At 42.5% G+C, this 27,478-nt stretch overlaps 1 protein-coding gene across 9 annotated transcripts in view; it reads left to right on the forward strand.

The window, feature by feature from the left end:
• The window catches only part of ZNF521 (zinc finger protein 521), a 232,885-nt gene that overhangs the window by 77,025 nt on the left and 128,382 nt on the right, over positions 1 to 27,478 (forward strand). For all 9 annotated transcript variants that reach the window (XM_075416293.1, XM_075416301.1, XM_075416295.1 and 6 more), the window contains one exon: positions 16,357 to 19,709. In XM_075416293.1, coding sequence (XP_075272408.1) covers positions 16,357 to 19,709 — 3,353 coding nt within the window. The remainder of the gene's footprint in view (positions 1 to 16,356; positions 19,710 to 27,478) is intronic.

Below are 27,478 nucleotides of genomic sequence, written 5' to 3' on the forward strand. Positions count from 1 at the left end.
TGTTGGATGTGTCTGCAAATATTTTATTGACTTAAATGATTTGCTAGAAGTTTTCTCACTGTGTTCAGTACATCACCCGTACATCGTGCCTGCCACACACAGAATATTAGCTTTTTTGCAATTAAATACATGCGGAAAGCGTTGAACATAGTTGAGCTTATGAAAATGATTGCGTAGGGTTAAATTCTTCATGGAATATGAGTAGGAGCTCGTGATAAAGCTAAGTCAGGGTCATGGATTCCTTTTACCTCACAGAAGATAATCTGAGGTGATGCAAACCACCTCTTTGGTGGAGCACAGTTTTTAGCTTATGAAGAAAGTCAGCAAATTAAAAAATTTCAGAGGCAGTAATTTTGTATCAAATAGCAGCAGAGATCTGGAAGTTTTCTGTGGAAATAAAGTGGTCCAATGTGGGGATTGTAAGCCTGGGCTAAAGTAGCAGACATTAGAGCCAAGGAACAAAAGCCAAGTATTTATGCAGAAAATTCAGGGAGAGCACAGCCTGTCTTCAGCCATTCCACTCTCCAAGTAGCAGACACAGGACTGTACAACTGCATTCTAAAATCCAAGCTCACAACTGAATAAAACTGAAAAAACAGATCCTGCCGTAATAAAAACACATGTAAAATTCCTGGAAATGTTTCCTGTTACAGGCTGCCTGGTTAGCATAGCCTGCCTGCACATTGGTACAAAGTCAGCAATTGTTTGCTCTGTTGTTGTTCGTATTCCTTTTAGCCAGGAAGATGAAGATCAAACCAGAAGGTTATCAGTCTCCTTTGCAGCCATTTTAGAATCAGAAGGAATAAAAAACCTAATTGTCTTGATTGCATTTCAGATTGTTTTGATTGGGTTTATGCCGGTGAGATAAAAAGCCACAAAATAGGCTTTTTTTCTGCTACGGTAAAAGCCAGAGAAGAGCTTTTGCTTTTGACTTGATACAGAGTGGTCCAAAAAATGTCCTGCGAGCCAGATCCAGTCCATAGTGTGATTCTGCCTGGATTACCAATTTTTTTGAAGTGACCCTGTGTTGGGACTGTAGCTCGGCAGGAACAGCTGTTCCTGGCTCCTCCTGATGGTCAGGATGCTCCTAGTGCATCCTTCGCTCCCCAGCTCTTTGCTCCTCAAGCTGCCACTGTGTCTCCCCGTGATGGAGGTGAGGGCTCCTGTCCCGTGACTCTGGAGCCTGGCCCAAGGAGGTGACCCAAAACTGGCATCTGGCCTAGAGCAATTAAATGGTTGGATCAAACAGGTAATACCTTATTCCAAGATGAGTATTTGCTTTTTTTCTGCAAGGGAGTCTTCCGTTCTGTCTCCTTTTTTTCTCTGTCTTTATGTGGGATGTGAGATATCAGGGGAGTTAGAGGTTGCAGTTCCATTAACTGACTGGAGACGTTACAATATATAATATTTGCCTTTGGTCTGCTACGAACCGTGCTTGCTTACGGGAGGTCTGCAGTATATTTGCAGGCATGTAACCTAGGTCTCCAGTAGACATGTTTTAGAGGAGCGAAACTGATTGTGGCACAACACATACAAGACTGAGGGAGACTGGGGGAAACACTTCGGCGACACGCCTTGAGAGGCTGCCGTCTTAATGGGCATGAAATAAAGAAGCGGGGAGTGTTCTGGGATGTGGAGAGACACATTTTCACATTTCACAGGATACAAGTCGGGTACCAACATGGTAATGTTCCTTCCCCAGCAAGAAGGCCCTTAGTTCTACATCCCCGTGATGAATTTCCAGCTTGTTTGAACAGTTTGCTTGTTGATGTTGGACAGAGACCACACTGCAGTCATCTGGGCTGGACTACTGTAATGTGCTCCAAATGGTTTCCCTTGAAATTGATCCGGAGCCCCTTCAGGGTGGAAAGCTGATATGTGAAAAAATACAGCCCCATCCATGTAGCCGTTCAAATTTTAATCCCCCAGTTCTTGGGCAGCAGCCTTGCACTCCATGTCCCTGTCTGGCAGTTGCTCGCAGTTGGACACAGTCAGCTTTCTCTCCCCGGGCTGAGTCAGGCGCGGGCCGAAGGCAAGCGTTTCTTGTCCTCGGTTGTGGAACTCCCTGCCAGAGCCCCTTGCTGGCTGCCTTTAAGGCAAGCTGCAAGCCCTGTTTATTTCAGTTGGCCTATCCATGACTGTTTTATGGGCTCCCTACCTTTGTTTTTGCATCTGCTACCCTTTTGTTTTTCTCTTTCCTCTAACTAGTCAGGAATTGAATCTTTTGGGGCTGGCAGGTCCCTTTTGAATTCTGTGTGTATGGCATATTGTAACGTGCTATTAGATTTTGCTTTCTACTTTTACTGTTTTGCATTTGGCTCTTTATGCTACTTGGCTTGCAATTGGTGCTTTAGAAAAGATCAAATAAATATATAATTGTGTCAAGTCTTATTTTGTCTAAGAGGGTTAAATCCAGTATCCAAATATAGAAGAGGGTGTTTATGGGGAAACTTAGTACTGAGCGAATTAAAAAAAGCTCCAAAGACAGCTGATTCCATGCTGTTTGCAATGCCATGTTTTCTTTAAGAGAAAACTTCCACTGTAATTAGCAAGAAAGTGCAGCCTACCGGCCAGTGCATTACCTAACACAGAGCCTGCTATTCAGTCTTAGAAATAGATCGTGCGTTTATATGCTGCTCTGGAGACTGACGGTACTGTGAGTCCAGTATCAGCAAAACAGAAGTCTAAACACGAGCAGAGTCAGGAAATCTTGTACAATAGATGATAAATAGTGATTCGGTTCCTTGGCCGCTTCAGGAGGAAGCATGTAAGTGTAATCGTGGAATACAATGGTCTGCGCTTCTGCCCTCAAATGCTGGAAATAAAGTGTCTGTTTTCTGTCCTCCATCAAATTATTGAGCTGTTACACACATACCCGAACCCGTGTAGATGATGTTATATGTGTTACGCTGGCTGCCAAGGGATCAGCAGAAGTTCAGGTCTTTGTTCTAGAAACTGCACAGGAATCGGCAAAAAGACGTGCTTTCCCTCACGTGGAGACAAGTCTGATAACATCAACCAGGCGAATGAAACAAACAACTGGGAGGAAAAGGAAGTAGCAGCCAAGCGCAGCACAAAAAGTAAGGGTCTTAGTTCAAATATTGTCGTCTGAAAATGGTTTATGGGTGCTGAAACAGAGGAGTGAACCCGGGGGTAAGGTCATGCCGCTTTGCTGAGCGTTGGGAGTCCAGGCAGTGACATATCATCTATCCAAGGGACTTCCAGTTGTAAAATACTATCAAAGCCTGGGACGTTTAGGGCAGCTCGGTCCTGTGAAACAGTAAAATTATTAATCACTTGACTAATCCACATTAATCAGTACAGTCTAGTAGCAAAATTATTAATCAGCTTGATGAACTGAGCAATCTTGCAAAGAAATGAGCCTACTTGGAATTTTAAAAGTGAGAAAAGATAAAGTGTGAAACAAAATTACTGGAAAAGATGCAAAAGATGCAAAATCTCCTCAAAACCAACGTTATCTCTCATCTCACTGTTTCTATTTCATCCATCTCCAACAAGACCAAAAATTTGCATTCAGGCTGGTGTTTGGAAAGGAAGATATTTGTTCTCTGTGTGCGAGAAAAATGAATCTCTCCACACACAAACACACAAAGAAAAATAAAGCTGAAGATAAAGGTGGAAGTGTGAGAGGGGAAAGGAGAGTGAGTATTCACTTCTTAATTGTGAGGAGGATTGTTGTTAGGCTTTTAAGAATAAAACAAGTAAATGAGTACAGGAACAGCACACAACATCCCATCCAGAAATTTAAATGCTATCAAAACATGTAAGGTGCATTGGAAGATGGGGTAAGAGTCTTTGAGGCCTCAAGAAGCCTCAGGTGATTCAAGAGAATAACCTGGTGTGTATAGCACGGCCATCCCACTGAAATGAGGAAAAATAAGGCAAAGGGTAGTAAACAAAGTTCGACCAGTATCTTTCAGTAGTGGAAGTAATAAGTAATATTTGTCGGTGGCAGCTGAGTGCTTCACTGACAAGGACAAGATGACAATAGCTAACTTGTCCCAGATGAAGAACAAAATCTAATTTTTATAGATGGCTAATTGAAAACTTGTGAACAACACAGTTACAGAATACAGAGAAGGGTCTTTCTGTTAGCTGTTCACGATATCTCCACTCCCTCAAAACATATACTGACTTTACGTCAAATGCTCTGCTGTCTCCAGACGCTTGTGCCTTTAGTGGCTCTCCAGGCTGGAAACATTTGGAACCTGAGGAAGAGGTAGCAGTGCTTCTGCCAAGGAAGGACCACCACTTTCTAGAGCAGGTTGATGACACAGGCTATTGAGTCCTTGCAGAGAATTGTTTGTCTTCTGGTTTTAGATGGCTTTAATTCCTCCAAATTGCTCCTTGAATAATAGGAAAAAGGCAATTTGAATTTCAGTGACAGATTGGACATAACAGGTTGCAACTATTAGGTCTAATTTTACCATACTGAGAAATAAAATTGCCTAAACATAAACATCGATCACTGATGCAGTAAATTAATTTGTACAGAAAAAGTAGTTTAACTGCAGTGCACATTAAACATAGAAGATTTTCAAAATTACAGCTCTCTGAATTAATTTGTACACTTGTTTACTTGTTAAAAGCAAAATGCACCTTCTTTTTCTTTTTTTTTTTCCTCCTCATTGGTGACTTCAAATTGTGAAAAGCGAAGCGAGAACAGTCATTGATAGTCCTAAAAATACAGATAGAGCTCTGCAGCTGTGGATATAACTTAAGCTCTCTTTTTTTGTTTCTGAACAGGTTAATAGAATTACTAAAGACCTCTTTGAAATATAGTTTCATTCTAGCAAGCAAATTCAGCATTTTAATAGGCTTGAATTATGTTTTGTTAAGAATTGGTGGTGTGAAGTAATTAAAAAATTTTACGATTTGGTTCAGCAATGAGTTTATATTCAGACGTGTCCTCAGGCTTACTTAAAGTGTTGAAATCTTCCAAACTGTTTCATAAAAACTGTCATATGTATCTTCTTCCTTCTACTACTATCTCTTTTCAAAAAATCTGTACATACTGCCATGCCACATTTTAGTATGGTATCTAGAGACTTTACATAGACACTGGCCAACTTTTCTTCATTCTGGCAATTGCTGTTTATATGCTTATTGTCTTATAAAATGAAAAAGAACATGCCTTTTGCATTTTAAGCCATGGCTGTAATGTTACTGATCATATGCAATCACAAGTGTGTATATGAGCTTTATAAAGGTTGCCTGAGTCACAGTGGAACAGGATCTGCCAATGTGGCTTATTTTGATGGTATCTAGTGTCTACTGTTTTCAAGGACAGTAGTTCGATTCAAACACAATTCTGATAAGTGGCAGGTTTTCATGTCTTTAATGCCCTGACAAGGGCATCACTCTCAAGAGAGGGAGGTGAAACCGTTTGGATGAGAATTTCTTCCCCTCTCCTTTGTGCTGACACACCAAGGTAATGGACAATTAATAGCGAACCTTCTCTGCAGGGAAAGTCTAGGGTTATCACTAATATGAAAGCACTCAAGAAGTGTTTGGACACAAAAGGGAGAGAAAAAAGTAAACATAAAAAAGTAGAAAGCAGGACCGGTACGAGGCTTAATCTTCAATTCCATGTTTTTTCGCCTAAAATTATGGCGAATGATTTTTCAGTAGCAGCAGCCGTAACTTTTTAGACCTGGTTCACTGCTCGTGACATCAGGCGAAGGACAAGAGGAACCTTGTCATTTGTATCTTTTTTTGTGCCAAGCAAGAAAGCCGGCTTGTGTATTTCCTGGAGACTCCAGTTAGCAGGACTGACCGCTTTTAGTTACTCATTGTGTCATGCTGTAAAGTTTACCCTGGTAGGACAGGCCTAAATAAACTGCTTCTTTGCCTTATCTTCTGATCCAAGAAGAGGCTTGCAGGATGCTCTTTAGGCTCGCCTTCAGTCTCGTTGCTTCCACTTAGACCATATGTGGGATTGCTTTCCTTTACTGGCCCTCAGTGTGCGCACTTCTCCTGGCTCTGGGGGAAGGCTGGTTTACAAATTGTGAGTCTGTGCAGCGATCCCAGCAACACTCAGATGCTCCCAGAACAGCCCGCCGCCCCTGAGGTCACCTGGAGAAGGAGTTGCTGGAGGTCAGCAGAGCTCTGCTCGCGCTTGCAAGTCAACAGGCGGGCTGCCTGGGGGGTTATTACGGCGGCTGTACCTGTGCACCAGATTTAGCAACTGATGGTGTGATTGTGTGCCTCTGTTGTCCAAGTAAACAGAGAAAAGACGTACAATGTTTCCTGAAGTTAGACAAACCGAAGATTAGTCTAAACTGAGAGTGGAACAGGTTAACTGATCTTTCTCTACCCTAAGCTTTCATTTGTCCCTAGCAGCGCTGAGCTGTCAATACAGTGTACAGCTACTGATAAGTATGGGTTCTCCTCAGCCTGAAGAGATCTGTCTGATAAGATAAGATGGCCTTAAAAAAAAGAGAGAGAGAGAAAGTACAGTTAACTGCTTTGACTGCAAAATACCCCCTGGTAGCCAGAGATAAGACACCTTGAGCTGCTCAGAAGACCTTAGACAGGATGTAAATGAAGCCACTAAAAAAAAAAAAATCATTTCAAATCCAGCCGCTATTCTGCTCTACTTGTATTTCCAGCCCTGACAGCAGAAGGCTTAATTTACTGTATTTCACACCGGGCTTCCATTCTACACTGAGGAATCTACAAAGGGTTGTTTTAGATACAGGCTTTAACAAAGCAGAGATCTCTTTATTTCTGGAGAGGCCTCTATTTCAGACAGTTAATCATGAGTTTCAGCAGGCTTTGCTGAATGGAAGTTACCCAGAAGAGAAGAAAAATGCTGCCTTTTGTAAAGAATTTCCCCATCTTGTTTGTAATTAAGTCACCCCCCTGTATTATCATGAAAGGACTGAACGAAGCATACATATTTTAAATGCAACTCTTATGTTGCATGCAACTCTTACCTTGCAAAATTCCGCATAGAGGGACTGATGTTCTGCAAGACAGGAAGACGGTAGGTGTGACAGTTTACATGTGATAGCTCCATAGTTGGATTTGGTCTTCTGAGCGTTCTGAACTGAGGAATTCATTAGGTCCCCCTTACAAGCTAGACCACCGGCAAGTGAGTGAAAGCCATACACACCTACCAACCTGTGCCTGACCCATGGCATAGACCTTCACATGTGTTCCCGTTCGAGTGACTTGGGGAAATGAGGGCCAGGGAGGAAGGGCTGTGTTGTCTTGAACTACATTTTGACTACAGTGGCAAGGTTGCTGAGACATGCTGCCCTCAGTGTGACTGTGCTGCACTAGTGTGGGTGTGGGCATTTGCCATGCCTAGCACTGACTTAGTTTAAAAACCAAGGTTACCTTTCCTCAGGGACATCACTTTTAACAGCTGTGCAGCACATCTGCACTAACAGCCAAATCTAAAAAGAGGGAGTCTAAAATGGGATGTAGATGGACTGCAAGAAGCTAAGTAGAACTGGTTATCCAAAACCTACCTCTCTAGGCTCACCTCAGTTTCGTAGGCAGCTCTTTTTTTTCATGAAAAGTTTCTCAGGTATCTGTGGTTTGGCAGCCTGTGCAAACCACCCTAGTGCGAGCATCTGGGTACCGGTGGCCTTTGACCAGCCTGCTGCACGGAGAGCATCGCACTCAGCCCAGGACACTGTGAGCGCTTTCAGCAGAAAGCACTGTGTTCCTGTCTTCCCTGGACAGGGGCCGGGTAGGTAGAGTGCTAAATGGCATGAGGCCTTGATTCAGTTCCCTCAGCATCCTGAGGGGATTCAACGCCCCCTTTCCCGCCTCCGAGCAGAGGGTCTTTGGCTGGGCAGAGGTCTCTTCCCGTTGGAAGCTGGGCTTGCTTCAGCAAAGAGTACCCTATTCACAGGGCTGGTGGGAGCCCATTTGAGAAGGAACTGTTAGACCACTGAGAAGGACATTCATTTAGTCCAGGGGCTCTTGCAGTCTGGAACTTATGCTTAGGTTTATTTTTATTTTTATCCAGTGCCTCTTTAATGTATAAAGAGCGCAGTACTCCCCTCTCCCAGCTGAGTGCCCAAGCTGTGAGGCAGCAGACCTTTTCCTGGTCCCCCCCCCAGGGCCCCATGAATCCTGCTTTCTTTGCTCCTTAGGATCCTGGAGACACCTAAGCCCCTTTGCAGATCTAGGTTCAGGAGTTTTCACCTGTGTAAATAAGACCACCACCACATCTCTGTCATTCTAAGAAATAAGCAGTTCTGTGTTTATTTACTGTATTTAATTCTAGCACACTGTAAAATAACAGTGATATGTTTTTGAAAGCGTTAACTGCCTGCATTGCTTTCGCTTGATCTTAATTTCCTTTTGCTTTCCATTTCCTAGAAAAGATTCTGCAATATCTTTGCCTGGGTTTCTTTCAGATGCAATTATTTACTCCCTTCTTTTTCCCCATCCTATATTCCTTTCTTTTGGTTCTCCACATGTTGCCTTCCTCCTTTCCTTTTGTCCTAGTTTAGCCCCTCCAAAGTGTGTCTTGCTGTTGCTGTTCTGGTCTAGAGACACTGAAGCAATGAATTGGGGTGGTTGAAATGTAGGCACAGGTGGGAGGGACAGGCATACATGACAAAAATCGAGGGAAGGCGGCCGAGTGTGAGGTACACCCGCAGCAGTCCCTGCAGACCTTCATGATTAAACTCTAGATTAAATGAAAGAAGGGCGATACTCAGATAAGGACCCAAGGTGGTGCTTGACATCTCAAGGGTTTCTGCCTGCAAATCCTGCCCAGGGGCTCCATCTTTTGTCTGAGCCTCCAGCTAGGGAGGCTTTGACAGCCTGCCCTGCTCCCCACGGGGTCTTGGGGCTGTGTGGGAGTGGGGACTGGGAAGGCGGCTGTGAAGCTGGGTCTCCTTCAGTTCTCAGGGTCCGAGCCTCTGGGCAGTTTGATTTTGGGGAGGAAAGAGAAAGAATGATGCTTCTCTGACTTCAAACATACTCCATAATATTGTGACCTGTGAACGAAAGCAGCATTTGACTCATTTTAATACCTGTATGCCATTGGAAAATTACCTTTATGGCTGGGGCTGTGTTACAGGGGCTGCTGTCTCTGAGGCTTCCTTACACTTCAGCAGCTTTTGAAAGGAGCTACAGTGTGGGGGGGAAGTGGAGGGAGAGAGTTTCTGGTCCTATTCATGGTGTTGCCTGGGGAGCGCACGACCCAGTGAAAGCAGAATGCAGAGGAAAGTGTTGGAGTCCAGTGAGGAACCTGAACTGTTGTCCCCTAGTCATTTGCTGTTCTTAATAAGCAGTACAAATACTGTTATCAGCACAACAAATTATAATGATTATTTTCTAGCAAAGACCTGATTGACTGAATCACTGCTTGTAGTACATGAGGTTGTTAATATAGAGGTTCTTAGGAGGTCATTATTATGTGCAAGTTTGCTAGAGTATTTGAATGGGTTTTTTGCTCTCCCATTACCTTGATTCTAAATGTAATTATTCTCAGGGTGATTTTTTCTGACCCTAGCTTCAGATGGAACAAGCCTGGTGGTCTCTGACTCATACCGTACAAACAAACAAAAACAACTACTAAAAGAAACAGCAACTTAACAGCGGAAAAAATACAGTGTAAATGTGTTTGTCACATTTAAGCAGTGGACAAATGAGCTAATTTGAATCGCTTAGTGCTTGTATAGTCACAACTAAACAACCCCTGTAAATTAATTGTGTGACATGCGATTCCCAATTATGTAAAGCAGTATAATAAGCTTTGAGGATGGTGACTGTCATTAGTTATATGTACAGGACTGTGGAAAATTACTTATACTTTCTCTTTGTCTAGAGAGGCACAAAATACTGGCTTCCTCAAACAAGCAGAGCATAGCTCTGTTTTCTTCTAGTTGCAAATTGGGGTTTGTATGTGATTTGAAAGGTGGAGCAGAATGTGAACTGCTTACATTGTCTTTAATTTGGCTGTTGAAGGTGGAATTCATCGGGCTCCGTCTGTTCAAATGAACTTTAAGCAACAATCAAGGAAAACATTTATGCTCCTCTCTACCTATGTAATAGTAATATGTCTTCTGAAGAAGACATAATGGAACTGGAGGCTTAGGTTACCTTAGGAGAGCAATACAGGAATGTTAACTACTTATGTAGGCATTAAAGGCATTTTATAAAAGCAAGCAGGTTTTTCCTGCGAGGTATTAAAGTGCCTTGTTTGTTGTTTCTAGGAGCTGCCTTTCTTCTGGTTATGAAATTTAAAATGGGGAAACCTCCCTACCAGCTGTCTCAGTTCCGTTGGTCAGAAGCCCCTGTATGTTTCTCCCCTAGTAATCTAACTGTTAATGCATTTAATTGGTGCTCCCAAAGTAGTTTTGAAATATTGATAGATTTTAAAAACATCTGTAAATAATAAATAATTTTTAAAGTTCACATTTCTCTTTTGAATGCCCATTACAGAGTATTAGTTTTCAAGCCATTTAATAAGTTATGAGACAAATGAGTGACTTTAATATGGGGTCACTGATGTGAAAGAAGTGTGATGTTTATATTAAAGTTGCAGGTTTTCCAAAACTGTGTACATTTCTATTGAAGGTAAACAGAGAATATTGTGTAATAATGTACATTTTATTTTATTTAAAGCGACTTTAAGTGTTAGCACTATCTGCTAATTCTATTAAAAACTTCAAAACCGTAGTTAGTTTCAGTGACACATATGTTAGGCCTTCACTGAAGTCATGTTAATGCTTAAACAGTATCCTTTGATCGTCTAGTTATTTAGACCTATTCAGCACACAGCACAATATTGTTTTGTTTCAGCAATATCTAATGTCTTCATTTACTATTTATTCACACCTGCCTATTCCCTTAAGATTCCTTATCTCATTTTCAAGGTAGCCCTGCAGACAATTAGTGGTGGTAATAATATAAAATGTGTCCAGCACTAAAACCTGAAACGGCCATTACAAGTAAACTATATGATATATAATAACCACTCCACTCAATTACCTGCACAAAAATGCAAGGATTTAAAACTTTGGAGCTGTGCCATACATCCAGTTAACTGACCTACCTACCTGCTATTTAGTACTTTCTTTCTTACAATTTAAATTCTCTTTTGCAGCATGTCGTCTGGTAAATTAGCAAAGCTGTGTGTTTGTATGTGTTGTCTATCCCTTTCAATATGTGTGTATGAGCACACACGTATACGCAGTGGTATATGAACAGGTCTTTGGCTGGTAGTGGGACGACGTGTAACAACTACACAACAATTCAATGCATACATGTGCATTCATAATCCACATGCCCGTGACAGTGTGTAGTAGACGGGTTTATATGCTGCTGCCTGGTATACTTGGTCATTTTTAGGATCTATTCCCGTCCTATGTAACCTATTGTTATAAATTTTGTACCTGTTAAAGAAACCTTACTATTTAGTACTTCAGACGGGGTCCTGGGGGATAGCTGTGTGACCAGTCTGCCGCTACCATTAAGGGGGCAAAGCAGCAAGAACGTATCAGCAGGACCCAGAGCCGGGGGCTGTCTGTCCAGCTGAACTGCTGGGCTTTCTCTTTGCTCAGGTCCAGCAGCTTAAGCATTTTGCCAGCTCTGTGTTTCAGGGGCAGAAAGTATTTTTCTTGCAGGGACGTCTCTGACCTGGGAGATACGGGTTCTGTTTCCTCCTCTGCACAGATTACATTTGTAACCTGAGGCAAACTGCTCCAGCTTGTCTGTGCCCCAGTTACTTGAGCAGCAAAACAGGGAAAATAAAAAACTACTGCTTGCAGAATATTGAAAATATTAATTTGTTCATATCTGTAAACTCTGTTCTATCAGAGGAACCTTATGTATTATGGCACATGAAGGTTTGCTGACCTTTGCTTTAGGAATGCGACCAATTGTCTAGTGGCATCAAACCCACATTTAAATCATATGGAAAAATAAGACATGATAAAGCAAGTGCCCTGAAGCATATTCCAGCCAAAGCATGCACATGTCATGGTGACTAAGTAACGTTTTTCTGTTAATTCAGCCAGCAGCACTAGGGAGAAGATCACTTTTAAGACCTCAGGACTACTGGGGCTGGCACACGAGTGGCTGGCTGCTAACTCCACAGAGGTGCTTTTGTGCTCTGATGCTTCCCCTTTCCTCCCTCCTCATTCGTGGGATAACTCCTTCTGGTATTACTTCACTTTTCTGTTAGTGAGCACTTTCCCCCATAAATAAGACCGAACAGGTGTTACTCTGCTATTAACTGAGTTTCCAGCTGCCCTCCTCCAACACAGACCAGGCAAAATCTGTTGTTTCGTGCTATTAGACAGACTAGAGAACTATCAAGCCTGAGATGGAGGTCCTCTTTGCAGGATACAGAAGGTTTGTTGCCAGAAGATGGTCAGGAAGGCCTGGCTGGCTAACAAAGACAGTCCTTCAGCTGCTGGGTGTAGTTCCAGTTTTGCATCCCCTTTGGCAGCAGCACAGAGGCTGCTGCAGTGTGGCCAGCCAGCAAAATTAGGAAATAAGGACTTCTTTTATTTACTCAGGCTGCTGAATCATGGGCATTCCTGTCTGCTTGGAGAAAAATCAGGCAGCTCTACTTTCCACTGGAAGTCTCAGGAGTGCTTGGTACTTTCATCTCAGAGTGTTCACACACTTGTTTTAATGTGCTTTATGGAAATGGTGAAACTCAGCAAGTACAGTTGGTGTAGAAAAACATCTGCACTAACTATTCGCACACATTTGCATCCTTAAATAGTCTTTTAGGCCTTGTAGCCGATTTCCAGCAAAGTTTTTTGGTTGCAAGTGCTAGAGCTTTCTTAAGAGTCAGCGAGTGTGAAGTGACTGGTTCCAAAAATTAAAAATTTACGTGGACATGTTAAGTGCATCACATTGAAACTCAGAATACTTGCCATACACAAAAAAGGCATTTACAGTAAGTAGCTCTTAGTGAGTGTGGAAGGAAAAAAAAATAAGTCGATACAGAACGTATATTTTAAAGCTCCATAAACACTCTCTTGAATACCTGGAGTCCTGTTCTGCCCTAGACAGATGTGTACCACTCCTGGGGACTCGTATGTGTGCATCTGAATTTGGTATTTTAAAACAGCTTGTTTGTAACATTAAAAATCAGTATTTGTAATGTTGACACAGCTCGGTGGGTAGGTGTCTGCAGATTTATATACACATGGCTGTATGCAGAGTAGCAGTGAACTGTTCGTATTTTCTGTAAGAGTGTTCAGTAAAAAGGGGCTTGAAGTCCTTTACCCCAACAGCAGGTATCAAGCCTTACCCCCAGCACAGAGCCAGCTCTGTGGGAAGCACCCTTGGGCGAGCGGGAGTGGAGTGCGCACCCCGTGCAGGCCGTTGAGCTGCGGGGACCTTCGGCCAGGCTCCTCCAATGCCGCTGTGAGAGCCCAGAGCCGTGGGCCAGCAAACGGGATCACTGCCCGTTTGAAGGAGGTGCGCGTGGTGGGTGCACATTAATTTTACGGGGCAATATTTTTATGGGGAAGGGTGGTGCCATCATTCATCTCCTGCTGTAGCAGTAGTTACGCTTACTCCAGGTTTTCTGCTCGACCGCTGTCCCCAGATCCATCCCTAGTCAGCCCCTAAGCTCTCCAGGCGTGTTAGTCCATCGCACGCAACATTCCCAGTGGTCAGGTTGGAGTCTGCATAGCAAAGTCACTGCAGCAAAACGCTTCCCCTGTGGCAGAAGCAACGTTTCCAAAGTCCTTCTGCAGGTGGCCGCCCATGCCCCTTCCACACCGCCTCTGCCATGCCGCAAGCAAGGAGAATTGGGTGGGGGAAAGGGGCTGCTGTATCTTCTACCCTGGGTGCACACAGCGCTTGATCCCAACCCTGCTGCCAGCCCGCTGAGATCCGTGAGCCAGAGGGAACAGTCGCAGAATGGGTAAAGCCAGGCAGGCGGTGGCCACAGAAAGGAAGTGATTTACTACCGTGTCAGTGATGGTACACTATTTATAACACTTACTGTATATTCCTCTAAACATTTATACAATAATATGTCATTTCTGTGTAGGATATACATTTTAATACTAAATTTGGTTACAAAATATGTTGCCTAGGCAGTTGCAGACTATTTTTCTTTGCTCGGTTGCTTGATATAAATTCATGTTTGTCTGCCAGCAGTGGTCGTGTGTCAGAAATATATTTGATTTTTAAAGCACAAAACGTTTTTCCACCTAAAAGGCCTGGCTAAATTTTTCATTTAAAATCATATTCTAAAATGTAGCAAAAATTAACACCTTTTTCTGTGAATAGTTGTTCCACTGTTTTGATCATTTCCAGTTGTAGCGTCAAACCCAGCAATTTGAAAGGGCAGTACCCAGATCTACAGCAAAAGTCTCCTGTGAATATTGCGGTCGTTAATGTACTAACTTAAAAACTCACCTGGCTGGCATTATTTAGTGTGTACGACAACGAGTAACTTTGCTTGAGTACTTTGGGAAGCATTTTAGCAGACGATAGTACTTCTGCTGAAGGGGAGGATTTTTGTGTTTCAATTTTTATCTTAAAAAAACAAACAAACACCTTTGTTTTCAGTTCAAAGATGTGGTACTTGGACTAGGGTTTGGTTTTGTTATTTAAGTATATACCATTAGCACAGATTCATACGCAGGTAAATACAGATATATATCTGTGTGTGTGTGTGTGAAAGGCATGTGTAATTTGTGAAACCCTCCTCTTCAAGACGTAAACAAGAGGATAGAAAACCGTCCAGTTTCCAACTTATCCTGAAAAGCATTGTGTCAATGGGCAGGCATCCAGCAATGGTGTTTGGTTGTTTCCTCAGAGTTAGATGGTTGCCATCTGGCATTGATAGTGAGATGGCGTTGTCATCAGTTTCTAGACGCAGGAAAGGAATGAATCCTCATCTGTTTCCTGTGGATAAGCAAGAGTTTGATAATCTAGTAAAATCTTGTTACCTTAAAGAAAGCAGGCTTGGAATTTGTTTACATAACATAGGCCAGCTCTTACTTTTATGTTGGGGTAGTAAATTTCTTGAAAGGAGGCTGAAGATGTTAAGAAACTCACTGCTTTGCAAGAATACCTGAAGATATTTTTCAAGAGGTTCATCCTGTCCTGCTCTGTACTAATACCGTAGTCAATTTTACTTTTAGAAGGCAAAAAACCCCCCAAGCATCGCCCCTGGAAAGGAATAGAAGGATCATTTGATGTAGAGTGGTCTTTCAAGCATTCTTTTAATATTTTTAAAGAAGTTTCAGGTTAAGATAAGTATGATCATTGTAGCACTGTAATTTAAATTTATAACAGAAGGTGCAAAAACTGAACAGTACATCTGTTGAAAAAAGTAGTTGCAACTTGCCCTGTCTAGTGATGAGGTAATACCATGGATAACTAGTTCAGTTTATTATCTGGCTAGCATTTCTGTTTTGTCTTTTCTTGTTACTCATAAATCTTTCAGCTTTTACCATAATCCTTTATCATTTTTCCTGTTTCCAGTTTTTTACAAGTTGCTTTGTCTGCAATCACCTCATGGTACAGGTTCTGCCGCGCGAAGGAAGTTCAGCTGGCTGAGGCCTTTGCAAAAAGGAAGAAATGGTGGGCAACCTCTTGAACCTAAAAAGGAAAAAAAAATGCTGCTCACATCTGACCCTTTTGAAACTTTCTCATTTTCCTTGATCCTGGCTGTTGGTTTGTTAGTTTGTTTTGAACATTTAATGATCCAGCTGCCAGCTTTCAGTAACTGAATTGTGTCATTATTGGAGAAATCTGGTTACACTTTATTAGAGAAAACATCACTGTTTCTGCTGTTGTCCTGTTCCTCCCCTGTAATTTTTCCTATTATTGTTTAGAATAACACCCAAGTCTCTCTCAGTAATAGCCTTTAAAAGATTTCAGTGTTTAGAATCAACTTCAACGGGGAAAAAAAAGCCTGTAGCAAAGCAGGGGGAATCTTTTTATTAAATATTAGGCCTGTGGGTTGACTGTATTAATTTTAAATCATTCCTGTAATATTTTCTCCTTTCCTTTGACTCTTCAGATGCTCACATAATATGCAAATCATTTTACAATGGATACAAAAGAAACATTAAATATATTAAAATCTGCATTTTAATAAAGTTGTCAATGTATAATACATATCCTGCAACTGAGAAAGAATGATAAAAAAGCAATAAAAAGGTAATATAGGCACAGAACTATTTAATAACTTGTAATGTTTTACAGTCTGATAAAAATAAATGTGGTCTTGGATACAGGTGTGAGAAATACCCTAGTCTGAGTTTAATATGTTTTAGCTATTTAGGAGTAGCTGATCTGCATTGTTCATAGGCATTTGCTGTCTCCTTTGAACTGTAGGGATTAAGCTTGTGGGCATGTTTTCTTTTCTCATTTCAGATGGAGTGGATGTTGAGGATGACCCCACTTGCTCATGGCCAGCATCATCGCCTTCTAGCAAGGACCAGACTTCCCCGAGCCATGGAGAAGGTTGTGATTTTGGTGAAGAGGAAGGAGGCCCGGGGTTACCCTATCCATGCCAGTTTTGTGACAAATCGTTCAGCCGCCTCAGCTACTTAAAGCACCACGAGCAAAGTCACAGTGACAAGCTCCCTTTCAAATGCACGTATTGCAGTCGGCTCTTCAAACACAAACGGAGCAGGGACCGCCACATAAAGCTTCATACGGGAGACAAGAAGTATCACTGCAGTGAGTGTGATGCAGCGTTCTCAAGGAGCGATCATCTTAAAATCCACTTAAAGACTCACACATCCAACAAGCCATATAAGTGTGCCATTTGTAGACGTGGATTCCTGTCATCTAGTTCGCTGCACGGCCACATGCAGGTTCACGAGAGGAACAAAGATGGCTCTCAGTCTGCTTCCCGGATGGAGGACTGGAAAATGAAAGACACTCAGAAATGCAGTCAGTGTGAAGAAGGTTTTGATTTTCCTGAAGACCTTCAGAAGCACATTGCAGAATGTCATCCTGAGTGTTCCCCTAATGAAGACCGATCTGCTCTTCAGTGTGTTTACTGTCATGAACTCTTTGTAGAGGAAACATCTCTGATGAATCACATGGAGCAGGCTCACAATGGTGAGAAGAAGAATTCGTGCAGCATTTGCTCTGAGAACTTTCATACTGTGGAGGAGCTGTACAGCCACATGGACAGTCACCAGCAGCCAGAGTCGTGCAACCACAGCAACAGCCCATCTTTGGTAACTGTGGGCTACACCTCGGTCTCTAGCACCACTCCAGATTCGAATCTCTCGGTGGATAGTTCAACAATGGTGGAAACGGCTCCCCCTATACCAAAAGGTCGTGGAAGGAAGCGGGCAGCTCAGCAAGTGCCAGACATCACTGGTCCTTCGAGTAAACAGGCAAAAGTTACCTATAGCTGCATTTATTGCAACAAACAGTTATTTTCCAGCCTTGCAGTTTTGCAGATACACCTGAAAACTATGCATTTAGATAAACCTGAACAAGCCCACATCTGTCAGTATTGTTTGGAGGTACTGCCATCTCTCTACAATCTGAACGAACATCTTAAGCAAGTCCACGAAGCTCCGGACCCAGCACTGATTGTTTCTACCATGCCTGCCATGGTGTACCAGTGCAACTTCTGCTCTGAAGTGTTCAATGACCTCAACACCCTTCAGGAACACATCCGATGTTCTCATGGATTTGCCAACCCTGCTGCTAAGGACAGTAATGCTTTCTTTTGTCCCCATTGCTACATGGGATTTCTTACAGATTCTTCTCTGGAAGAGCATATTAGACAAGTCCATTGTGATCTTAGCAGTTCCCGTTTTGGTTCCCCTGTGCTTGGAACCCCAAAAGATCCAGTGGTGGAAGTGTATTCTTGTTCTTACTGTACAAATTCTCCAATATTTAATAGTGTTCTTAAACTGAACAAGCATATCAAGGAGAACCATAAGAACATTCCTTTGGCACTGAATTACATCCACAATGGAAAAAAATCCAGAGCCATGAGTCCCTTATCTCCTGTAACCATTGAGCAGACCTCTTTAAAGATGATGCAGGCAGTTGGAGGTGCTCCTCCTCGTCCTGCAGGTGAATATATTTGTAATCAGTGTGGTGCTAAGTATACTTCCTTGGATGGTTTTCAGACTCATTTAAAAACACATCTTGACACTGTCCTGCCAAAACTGACCTGCCCTCAGTGCAACAAGGAATTTCCAAATCAGGAGTCTCTGCTGAAGCATGTTACCATTCATTTCATGATCACCTCAACCTACTACATCTGTGAAAGCTGTGACAAGCAGTTCACTTCTGTGGATGACTTGCAGAAACACCTACTGGACATGCATACATTTGTGTTCTTCCGCTGCACCTTGTGCCAAGAGGTTTTTGACTCCAAAGTCTCCATTCAGCTACACTTGGCTGTGAAGCACAGCAATGAAAAGAAGGTGTACAGATGTACCTCTTGCAACTGGGATTTCCGCAATGAGACTGACCTACAGCTTCATGTTAAACACAACCACCTGGAGAACCAAGGCAAAGTACACAAATGCATTTTCTGTGGTGAGTCCTTTGGTACGGAGGTGGAGCTGCAATGTCACATTACTACGCACAGCAAGAAGTACAACTGCAAGTTCTGCAGCAAAGCTTTCCATGCCATCATCTTGCTGGAAAAGCACTTAAGGGAAAAACATTGTGTTTTTGAAACGAAAACTCCAAACTGTGGAACAAACGGTGCATCTGAGCAGGTTCAGAAGGAGGAAGTGGAACTCCAGACCTTGTTGACAAATAGCCAGGAGTCTCATAACAGCCACGATGGCAGCGAAGAAGATGTGGACACATCCGAGCCTATGTATGGCTGTGACATTTGTGGAGCAGCATATACCATGGAGACTCTCCTGCAAAATCACCAGCTTCGAGACCACAACATTCGACCTGGAGAAAGTGCCATAGTGAAGAAAAAGGCTGAACTAATTAAAGGGAATTACAAGTGTAATGTGTGTTCTCGAACATTCTTCTCTGAAAATGGGCTCCGAGAGCACATGCAGACACACTTGGGACCAGTGAAACATTATATGTGCCCAATCTGTGGCGAGCGGTTTCCATCTCTTCTGACTCTTACTGAACATAAGGTCACGCATAGTAAGAGCCTGGACACTGGAAACTGCAGGATCTGCAAGATGCCCCTCCAGAGTGAGGAGGAATTTTTAGAGCATTGCCAAATGCACCCTGACTTGAGGAACTCCTTGACAGGGTTCCGCTGTGTGGTGTGCATGCAGACAGTGACCTCCACGCTGGAACTGAAAATTCACGGCACATTCCACATGCAGAAAACTGGAAATGGTTCTGCTGTGCAGTCCACGGGGCGCGCACAGCATCTCCAGAAACTGTACAAGTGTGCTTCTTGCCTGAAGGAATTCCGCTCAAAACAGGATTTAGTGAAACTTGACATCAACGGTCTGCCATATGGTCTGTGTGCTAGCTGTGTTAATCTCAGTAAAAGCGGTAGTCCAAGTGTCAACATCCCTTCAAGCAGTAACAGACAAGGCATGGGCCAAAATGAGAACTTGAGTTCCATTGAGAACAAAAGCAAGGCAGGGGGACTGAAGACTCGGTGTTCTAGTTGCAATGTTAAATTTGAATCAGAAAGTGAACTCCAAAACCATATTCAGTCAATCCACAGAGAGCTTGTTCCAGACAGCAACAGTACACAGCTGAAAACACCACAAGTATCTCCAATGCCCAGAATCAGCCCCTCCCAAACTGAAGAGGTAACCCTTTTTTCTTTGCTCTTGACACCTTCCATCCTTTTGGAAAAAATCCCCCTTTTTTCAAGCTGTCTTGTCACTTGTCATGAAATGCTTAGGCTGATCCATGTTACATTTCCATCTGTAGCCATTTGCTAGTAATTACTTGATTCTTGATATGCCTTACGTCTTGGATTGAATTGTGCGGCATAGGACTAATTCCAGTCTCCCTAGGATATTGTCTTCTGTATCACTGAGGAGACCTATTTTCATGCCAGCATGACTGAGATCTGGAATCTTATCCTAGCTCCCTTACGTGTTGGAATCCCCAGCTAGGAGTTGTGCTTACGGCAGAAAGCATTAATGACAGAGGAGCAGAATACAGTGAGCCAAAGTGCTGGCATAAGGGGTGGATTTCAAAAAAAATATTTGTGAGCAACAAATTGAGGGCTTTTTTTTTTAAATTGTGTTGTAGACATTAATTTTCCCCTTTATAGCATATTTTGATTAAGTAGAAGTGCAACGCTAGCCTAAGGTAAATTCAGAAATCAGTCTTTGGATGCAATTCCTTGTTGTGTTTTTCTTTCCATTCCTGATGAACAACATTTTGATGTCACACGTAGTGCCTGATGATTGAAGTCTCGTTGATGTAGCACAACTTAAAAAGTAAATGTATGTTTCAGAAAAAAACACAAAGCATGAAACTCTTGAGAGATCTCATCTGCTTCCTCAGTCACCAGTGACCAAGTAATAACACCTGTATATGAGAAGGTAGGGGGGTCATGTACTGAGGGAAGGGAATCTGCTTAATTTTCAGAAATAGTATCCATAGAATGACTTAGAGTTAATATTTTAGGCATAGCATCTTGCATAATGATCCCTTATAGTTCAGCAAGCCAAAAACACAGCACAAACAAATGATAAATAATAGCTTTTGTTTCAAGAAAGCTTTTATCCTGTAATGGTACAAGCATGGTGCAACCCGTTGCTGTGAATGTGTATGGATACCCTGTGGCTAGGGAGCTGCTGCTCTTCCGTCACCTTCCTCACTCCCTGTTTGTGAGCCCATCTGTTGGGTAAGAAATCTCTCAGCATGTCATCCAACAGTGTTGTGCGAACTGGAGGGCAGGAGGGAGGCAGAGAGGGAGGAGCAGAGATACATAAGGATACGTGGGCCAAGAGGTAAGTATTTGTGGAGCTACCAAGAGCATAGCTGGAGATAGGCTGGGAGAAGGTAGCTCAGAGCCTGGAGTGCCACAAAGAGGGAAGTGGAGCTGGGAGATGAGGATGAAGTACGAGGCAGGATGCATCTGCCCGGGAAGGGCCCGATGCTTTCATGACTTCTGCATCTCCAGTTTGCACACTGGGCGGTGGCGGGAGACACCTGACACCTGAGATGTGGTGTGGAGTTTATGGAAGGAGCAGGTTGTTAGACCGAGAACCTTCAGGCCTAAGGAAAACCCTTTCAAAGAAGAGGGAAAAGGAAAGGCTCCCATTAGGTGTGGTTAAGGCTATTGATGGTCCTACTGAGTGGGAACCAGAGGATTACCAGCTGCTTGTTTTTAGTAGATTCAGTGTAATCCTGATTTCTGTTTCTGTCATCTTTCCCCGAGTGACAGTATGAAATCTCTCTTCCCAGTCATGTTGGAAGCCGATTCCTGTGACCTCAAGCACAATCAGAATCATGCATGTTAAGCCAGTTACCATGATAAGATGTTACCAATGTGTCTTTCTCTTCCTTGCAAACTAGACAAAAAGAGATTTGGGGGTCCTTTGTGATAATATAAGGTCAGTTACCTTCAGTGTCATCAGTGAATCTTCTTGTACTTGGATCAGGTATAATCAGAGTTGTTCTGTCCTCTTCGGACTGGCATCATGTTGATCTTAGTCCTTGCAGTTTTTCTCTTAGAAATGTATTTAAGACGAAAAAGCCTCTTAAACTGTAGCAAGATTTGTGAATAGCATTTTCCTGCTTTCAAATCACCGTTGCCTCCCAACCTCATTCAGAACATGTAAACGGATTTTTCAGTGTCTATGGTTCTAGTCTCCACATAAGTAACCTAGACTTTCAGATTCTTTTCTCATGGGAAGCACAAAGCTATCAGGTTCCTGACAGAGCGTTAGTACTTCTGGAAACCGTAAATGCATATTTGTAAAATCCTGAAAGATAATTTATTTTTCTAACAGATATTACTGGTTTCAAATTGTAGTGATGCAAACATTATAGTAATGAGAATCAAAATTGGAAGCAGTAATAGGCAAATATTTAACACTATAGATTGGATATCCAGGGTGAAGGATATGAAAACGTAAGCATATAACACAAACAAGAAAAACAAACTGGATATCTAAAACTTTTTAGTAGTCAGTGGCTTTGCTCCTCCACTGGAAGGATATTTCTTGAATTGAATGGGATGTTGAAGACAGCTACTTAAACATGCTATTTTGGGGAAATTTTTAACAACAAAAAATAGTAATTTTAAGGAGTGAAGGTTTTATCTGCATTATTGAGAATCATGTGGTTTGAGAGTTCAACCTTTATATAAAGAACATTCCTTGCCCAAAGCAAGAAAAATGTGGAGACTAATTGTCAGACCATTAGTAGTGCTGTTACTCAGTCATAGATTACTGTGGTAAGAGTACAAGAAAATATCTTTTGAAGATAAAAGATAACATTAAAAAAAAGGTCACTCCTGGCTTCTTTGCCAAATATTCTCATGGTTGCATTAGAAAACTTCCCTTTTTAGCCTGTACTCAGTAAGGTGATAGGGTGTAATTACCTTAACATGGTATAATGTCATCAGCTGAGCTATCACCTGCTGAGCTCACCCTGCTTGCTAAGTGAAAAAAGGTGACCTGAATCACCTTCACTGAAAGTCACCTTTCAGTTGGCATGGGAAATGATGGGTAGTGCTCATCGTCAGTTAAAGCAACTCAGGTAACAGGCCAGAACTCATTAAGCCCATCATACTGCTGAATCTAGTAGCCATAAGCTATCAGACAGACTCAAAAAGGCAGCTTGTGGGTAGCTAGCAATTGAAAGAACTACAAAACTGGTAACTCTGTAACTTATTCTTTGAGCTTAATGAGATGCTGAATTCAGGTTGTAGATTTCTTGTAGAGATCTGGAATCATTGCAAGCACACTGTTAGGCTAGTATAATAATCTTGGTGATAGTTAACGTTCAAAAGTGGAGAGCAAGGTCTGATATGAGAGTGAATTGGGAACTAGACATCGGTCCTTTTTCTGCCACTCATTTGCTTTGTTGACTTAAATGAATCTACTTGAACGTCTCTGCTTTATTTTCCATATTCAGAAAATAAGATTGATAGTTCCTGAAAAAATGTGTTGCCATGCTTAATTGTGATACATTTTTTGTAAAGCACTTGGAAGATGAAAAGCAAGAAAAACTGTGTGGTCTTGCTTCTCTTGTTCCTCCTTAATGTGCTGTCACGCACCTAATGAGAGTACTCCTGACTTGGCAGAAGGTGTGCCCTCACTTGTTAAGCTTCACGACTGCTGCACGTGCAGAATCATAGCAGCGAAACTGTACAATAATAGTTATGTTGTTAATTGGTTAGCTGGCAGGGGCAGAGGGAATGGACTCCACTTTACACCAACAGTTTACTGTTAAAACCTGTCTTATGCTAGTGTATCCATATGTGTAGCTGCCCCCAGTTAGGGGTCCTGTTGGTAGCTTCCGGAGTAGACGCTCGGCAAGCGTAATTTCTCTGTGGGCAGCTGAAGTTATGTATCACTTTGTTCCATGAATGTGAAGCTCATGTGAATACCAGGTTACCTGTGGCAATGCAGACAGTCCTTCATCAATAATACAAGGAAACTCTGGGTTTTCTGGTCCTGAGAAGAGGAGGAGCAGTGCAAGTACACTGCCAAATCACTACAGGAATAAAGATACTTGTTTAGGTGTTGCAAGAGGCTTGCAGGAACTCACTATAGCAGAGCGTATTGTAAGCGCTGGACAAAGGAGAGAACTGGCAACTGTCACGCTGGTGGAAGAACGGAACAAGTGTGAATCTGGGGCTGCTCTTCTGTCCTGTTGTGGTTGTGCAGAGCTGCATGCCAGGGTGCGCATGTCACAGCAGGGGACACTGGGCACATCACAGCACCATTCTGGATGGAGCCATGAAAGTGCCGGCTGACAATGGGCTTGTGGAGATGGGGTTGCAAAATTCAGATGCTGCGGAGAGCTGGTGGCTCCTTGAAACTCAACTTATCCAACCCCAGATGAATCCAGAAATGGTATCGCCCTGGGAGAAAGAATGGAGCCCAGGTAGGTGTACTGTTTTATCATTACATTTTCTTCTCTTTATTCACGGGCCCTGAATCTACCTTTTTTCTCTTACTATTCTTCTCCCCTTCCCAAAATACTGCCAGACTCACAAAGACAGAAAAGAGAAACTGCCTTTTGAAGTAGCCGGTTTGTTTCAACAGCATGCACTGGCACTCAGAGGCGGAAAGAAGAGAGAAAAGACTGTGAGCAGCAACCCAGAAGTGTTCCCAGATGCATGCTTTTGGCAGGGCAGGCAATAGCATTTTAGCAATATAAATCACTGTGCTTTTAGCTGAAAAAATGCACTGAAATCAATATTCATGCATTTAATTGAAATACATAAAGAAATTAAAATAATCCTCCTCATCAGCAATCCAGGCTGATCATTCTGACTGCAGGATTGTTATGAATAAGCACATAAACTTGTAATGTAAACATAGGAACTAGTGCCTTGGGTTTCCTGTCAGTGAATCCGGGCCCAGAACATGTGATTTTCATGCTGCATTTTGGATCCAGGGACAGAAAAAGGTAAAGCAGGTTTGTTGCTGGCACAAAGATTTGGCTTTGAAATAGTTCGTGAAACTAATCTGTGGCAAACATATTTTCTGCTTCTGGAGTTTCAGAATGAGCTCACTAAAAATACCATTTTTGTCTTCTTGCATCATCTTCACATTGCTTTCAGGAAAGTATTATTTAAATGTGACCATATATATTTTTAGGAAGGGCTACCCTGTTTTTTCTTGCCACAACAGGCCACCTTCACGTTAGACTATGCTCTAGCTTCTGGTAGTGCCACTGCCATGGAGTGGCTGACAGGATACAGGCTTAAGCATTTCTCTTTTCTTTGTCATTACACTTTCAGTAGTGAGCTATCAGACAGAGTCCTCTCTGAATTTGACAAGGATGGTGTTATTTATTGTCCTGTTGCTGTAAATCCTACCAAAGTTAAGCAGCATACTTCCCACCTTGTCACACACACCATGAAGTCAGTCTGTGAAATCCTGGTCTGTTGACTGGAAGCTGCTGAACAAAAGCAAGAGGGATAATTGTAGTGAGTTTACTTAGTTTCCTGCTCACTGATCATTCAAATCTAATACTGTGTGTCTGTCTTGTTATTTGTCAGAGGCTTCAGATGGAAAATTTGGAGAGGCACCTTCTTCACACCCGTGGAAAACGTCACATGACAGGAAGAAAGGATAGTATGTTCTCCAAAGTTTTCAAGAGCACCAAACCGAAATTTCTATGAAACAATGCAGTAGAGGGAGGAATGCCTGCTTAAAGAAAGGCAGAAGAACTGGAGATGGATGCAGGAATGTGGATAAAGACCTTAAGCACTTCTAGAGAGGGTAAATGTAGATTCAGCAAAGCTTTGTGAGACAAAACATCCTGAGATGTATACTCCAACAGGTCAGCTGTGCAGCCTGCTGTCCTTGTGAGGCTTTCACTGTACATGTATCTGCTGGCCAAGCGACCAGGGTGACATGCCACAATTTCCCTTCTGCACAGCCCCAGTGGAGAATCAGAATAGTGATGAGTATTTGCACTCTGACCTCAGAATTGGGTGACAAAACAAGAAATTTCCCCTGTTTTTCTAGCTTTAGGAACAAGACATAGGAAATCATGGTATGTCTCTCTGCCTGCTGCTTTGCATACCTCTAGGGAGTTTTCTCTCTCTCTCTCCCCACTTACTTTTGGACTACTCTTGGCCAGTTTCAAGAAAAACTCCATAGATAAGTAGGAATCTCAAAGTTTATATAGTTTTTACAGCTTTCGGGAAGAGAGGTGACCCAACAGGTGATAGAATCCAGACAGGAAAGGGGCCTTTTAGAGGTCCAAACTAGGAAGATGGCTTTAACTGAAGTTCATACCTAGTTTTTATCCAAAAGTCAGTCAGTCACAAGAAATGAAGCTACAAGAAACCATGATCTGTTCTTTGTGGTGCTCACAGACCAATTTCTTAAGTGACTGTAAATGTTTTGAGGAGTGTCTTTTACCACTGCTCAATAAAGTTGTTATATGTCATGTGTGTATTATTTGTCTCATACAACAAACATAACACCCGAATTTGTTACTCTGTCATCAGGGAAATAAAATGGGCTAACCATTAATTTAAAATGGATATGTAGCCCCAGTACTGCGTGTTTCACAAAGTTGCACAAAATGAACATAAATGAACCACCTGATATGTAGCATCTTGTTAAAGAGTCCTCTTTGACCTCCTGTAGCTCTGTGATGGCTGATAATTGATCTTATGCCTGAATGTTCAAAACTCTTAGATACATTTTTCTCCTGCCAAACCCTTCTTTCATTTATTCCATTTTCTGCATTGTACTACAAATTATTGTATGAAATATGACCTGCAGTATTTTATACCATGTATTCTGCTGAATATGACAGCAGAAATGTGTCTCCTGCTAACGTCTGTCCTCATCATGGGACATTTCAGGACAAGAGGCAGTGGGCACAAACTGACACGCAGGAGGTTTCCTCTGAACATCAGGAAACACTATAACTGCAAGGGTGACCGAGCACTGGCAGAGGTTGCCCAGATAGATTGTGGATCCTTTGAGATATTCACAAGCCATCTGGACACGGTCCTGTTCTAGGTGGCCCTGCTTGAGCAGGAGGCCTGGACCAGATGACCCACAGAGATCAACCTTAACCAGTCTGTGATTCTGTGGTTTCCACCATCTTTTGGGCCTATCTACCAGGTGTACGTTGATGTTACCCTGTTCTTTCTTGGTGGTTAAACCTCTCTGGCAAGTCATGGTCATATTGCTTCACAAGTCAGCGAATAAAAGGGTGGGGACATTCCTGATACTGAGCATCTCAGTACAGTCCTACCAGTAATAGTGTGCAAATCTGGGAAAAAAGCCCTTACCCGCAGTTTCTGTTAGAGTCCTGAATTCCTCAAGATGAAATCCTCACATGCAATCACTGATCATTTGCAATGCCTGTGAAATGCCTCTGAAGAGCAACTTAAAAATTCGGTCACTTGAAAGTTGCTTGCTGCTTGTGCACTCAAAAACAAAGCGGGAGGTAGGAGAGAAAGAGGTATCTGTCCCCTTCGATCATGCTTCCGCAGTTTTGCTATCCTGTGTGAGGTGGCCTTCCTCTGTTTTTAGCCTGTTATCCAGATTCAACATTCTATGCGAAAAGGCACACCTGATAGCTTTTCATATCTGGAAGGCCACCTCTTCCTCTCTACATTTTCCAGTAGGAAACGGGGTGGTTCACCAACAAAGAATGATCTGAGACTCCAGGCTTCCAGATTTCCTTTCGTACTTGTTTTCCCACTTCTACAACAGTCCTCTTTTTGTTTTCTGCTCAGATGGCTGGAACAGGTTCAGTGCCAGACTCTAGGAACGTGGCTGTCTGTGTGTGAAAATCTTGCAGCCATCACTGACAGTGGCCAACTTGCAATTGATCCTGTTCTGCTGCTTGGTGCTTCTTTTGCAGGCCTAGTCAGGGAATGTCTGCATCACCTGATCATTTTCCAGAA

The sequence above is a fragment of the Opisthocomus hoazin genome, chromosome 3 (assembly GCF_030867145.1).
Source record: "Opisthocomus hoazin isolate bOpiHoa1 chromosome 3, bOpiHoa1.hap1, whole genome shotgun sequence".
Lineage (NCBI taxonomy): Eukaryota > Metazoa > Chordata > Aves > Opisthocomiformes > Opisthocomidae > Opisthocomus > Opisthocomus hoazin.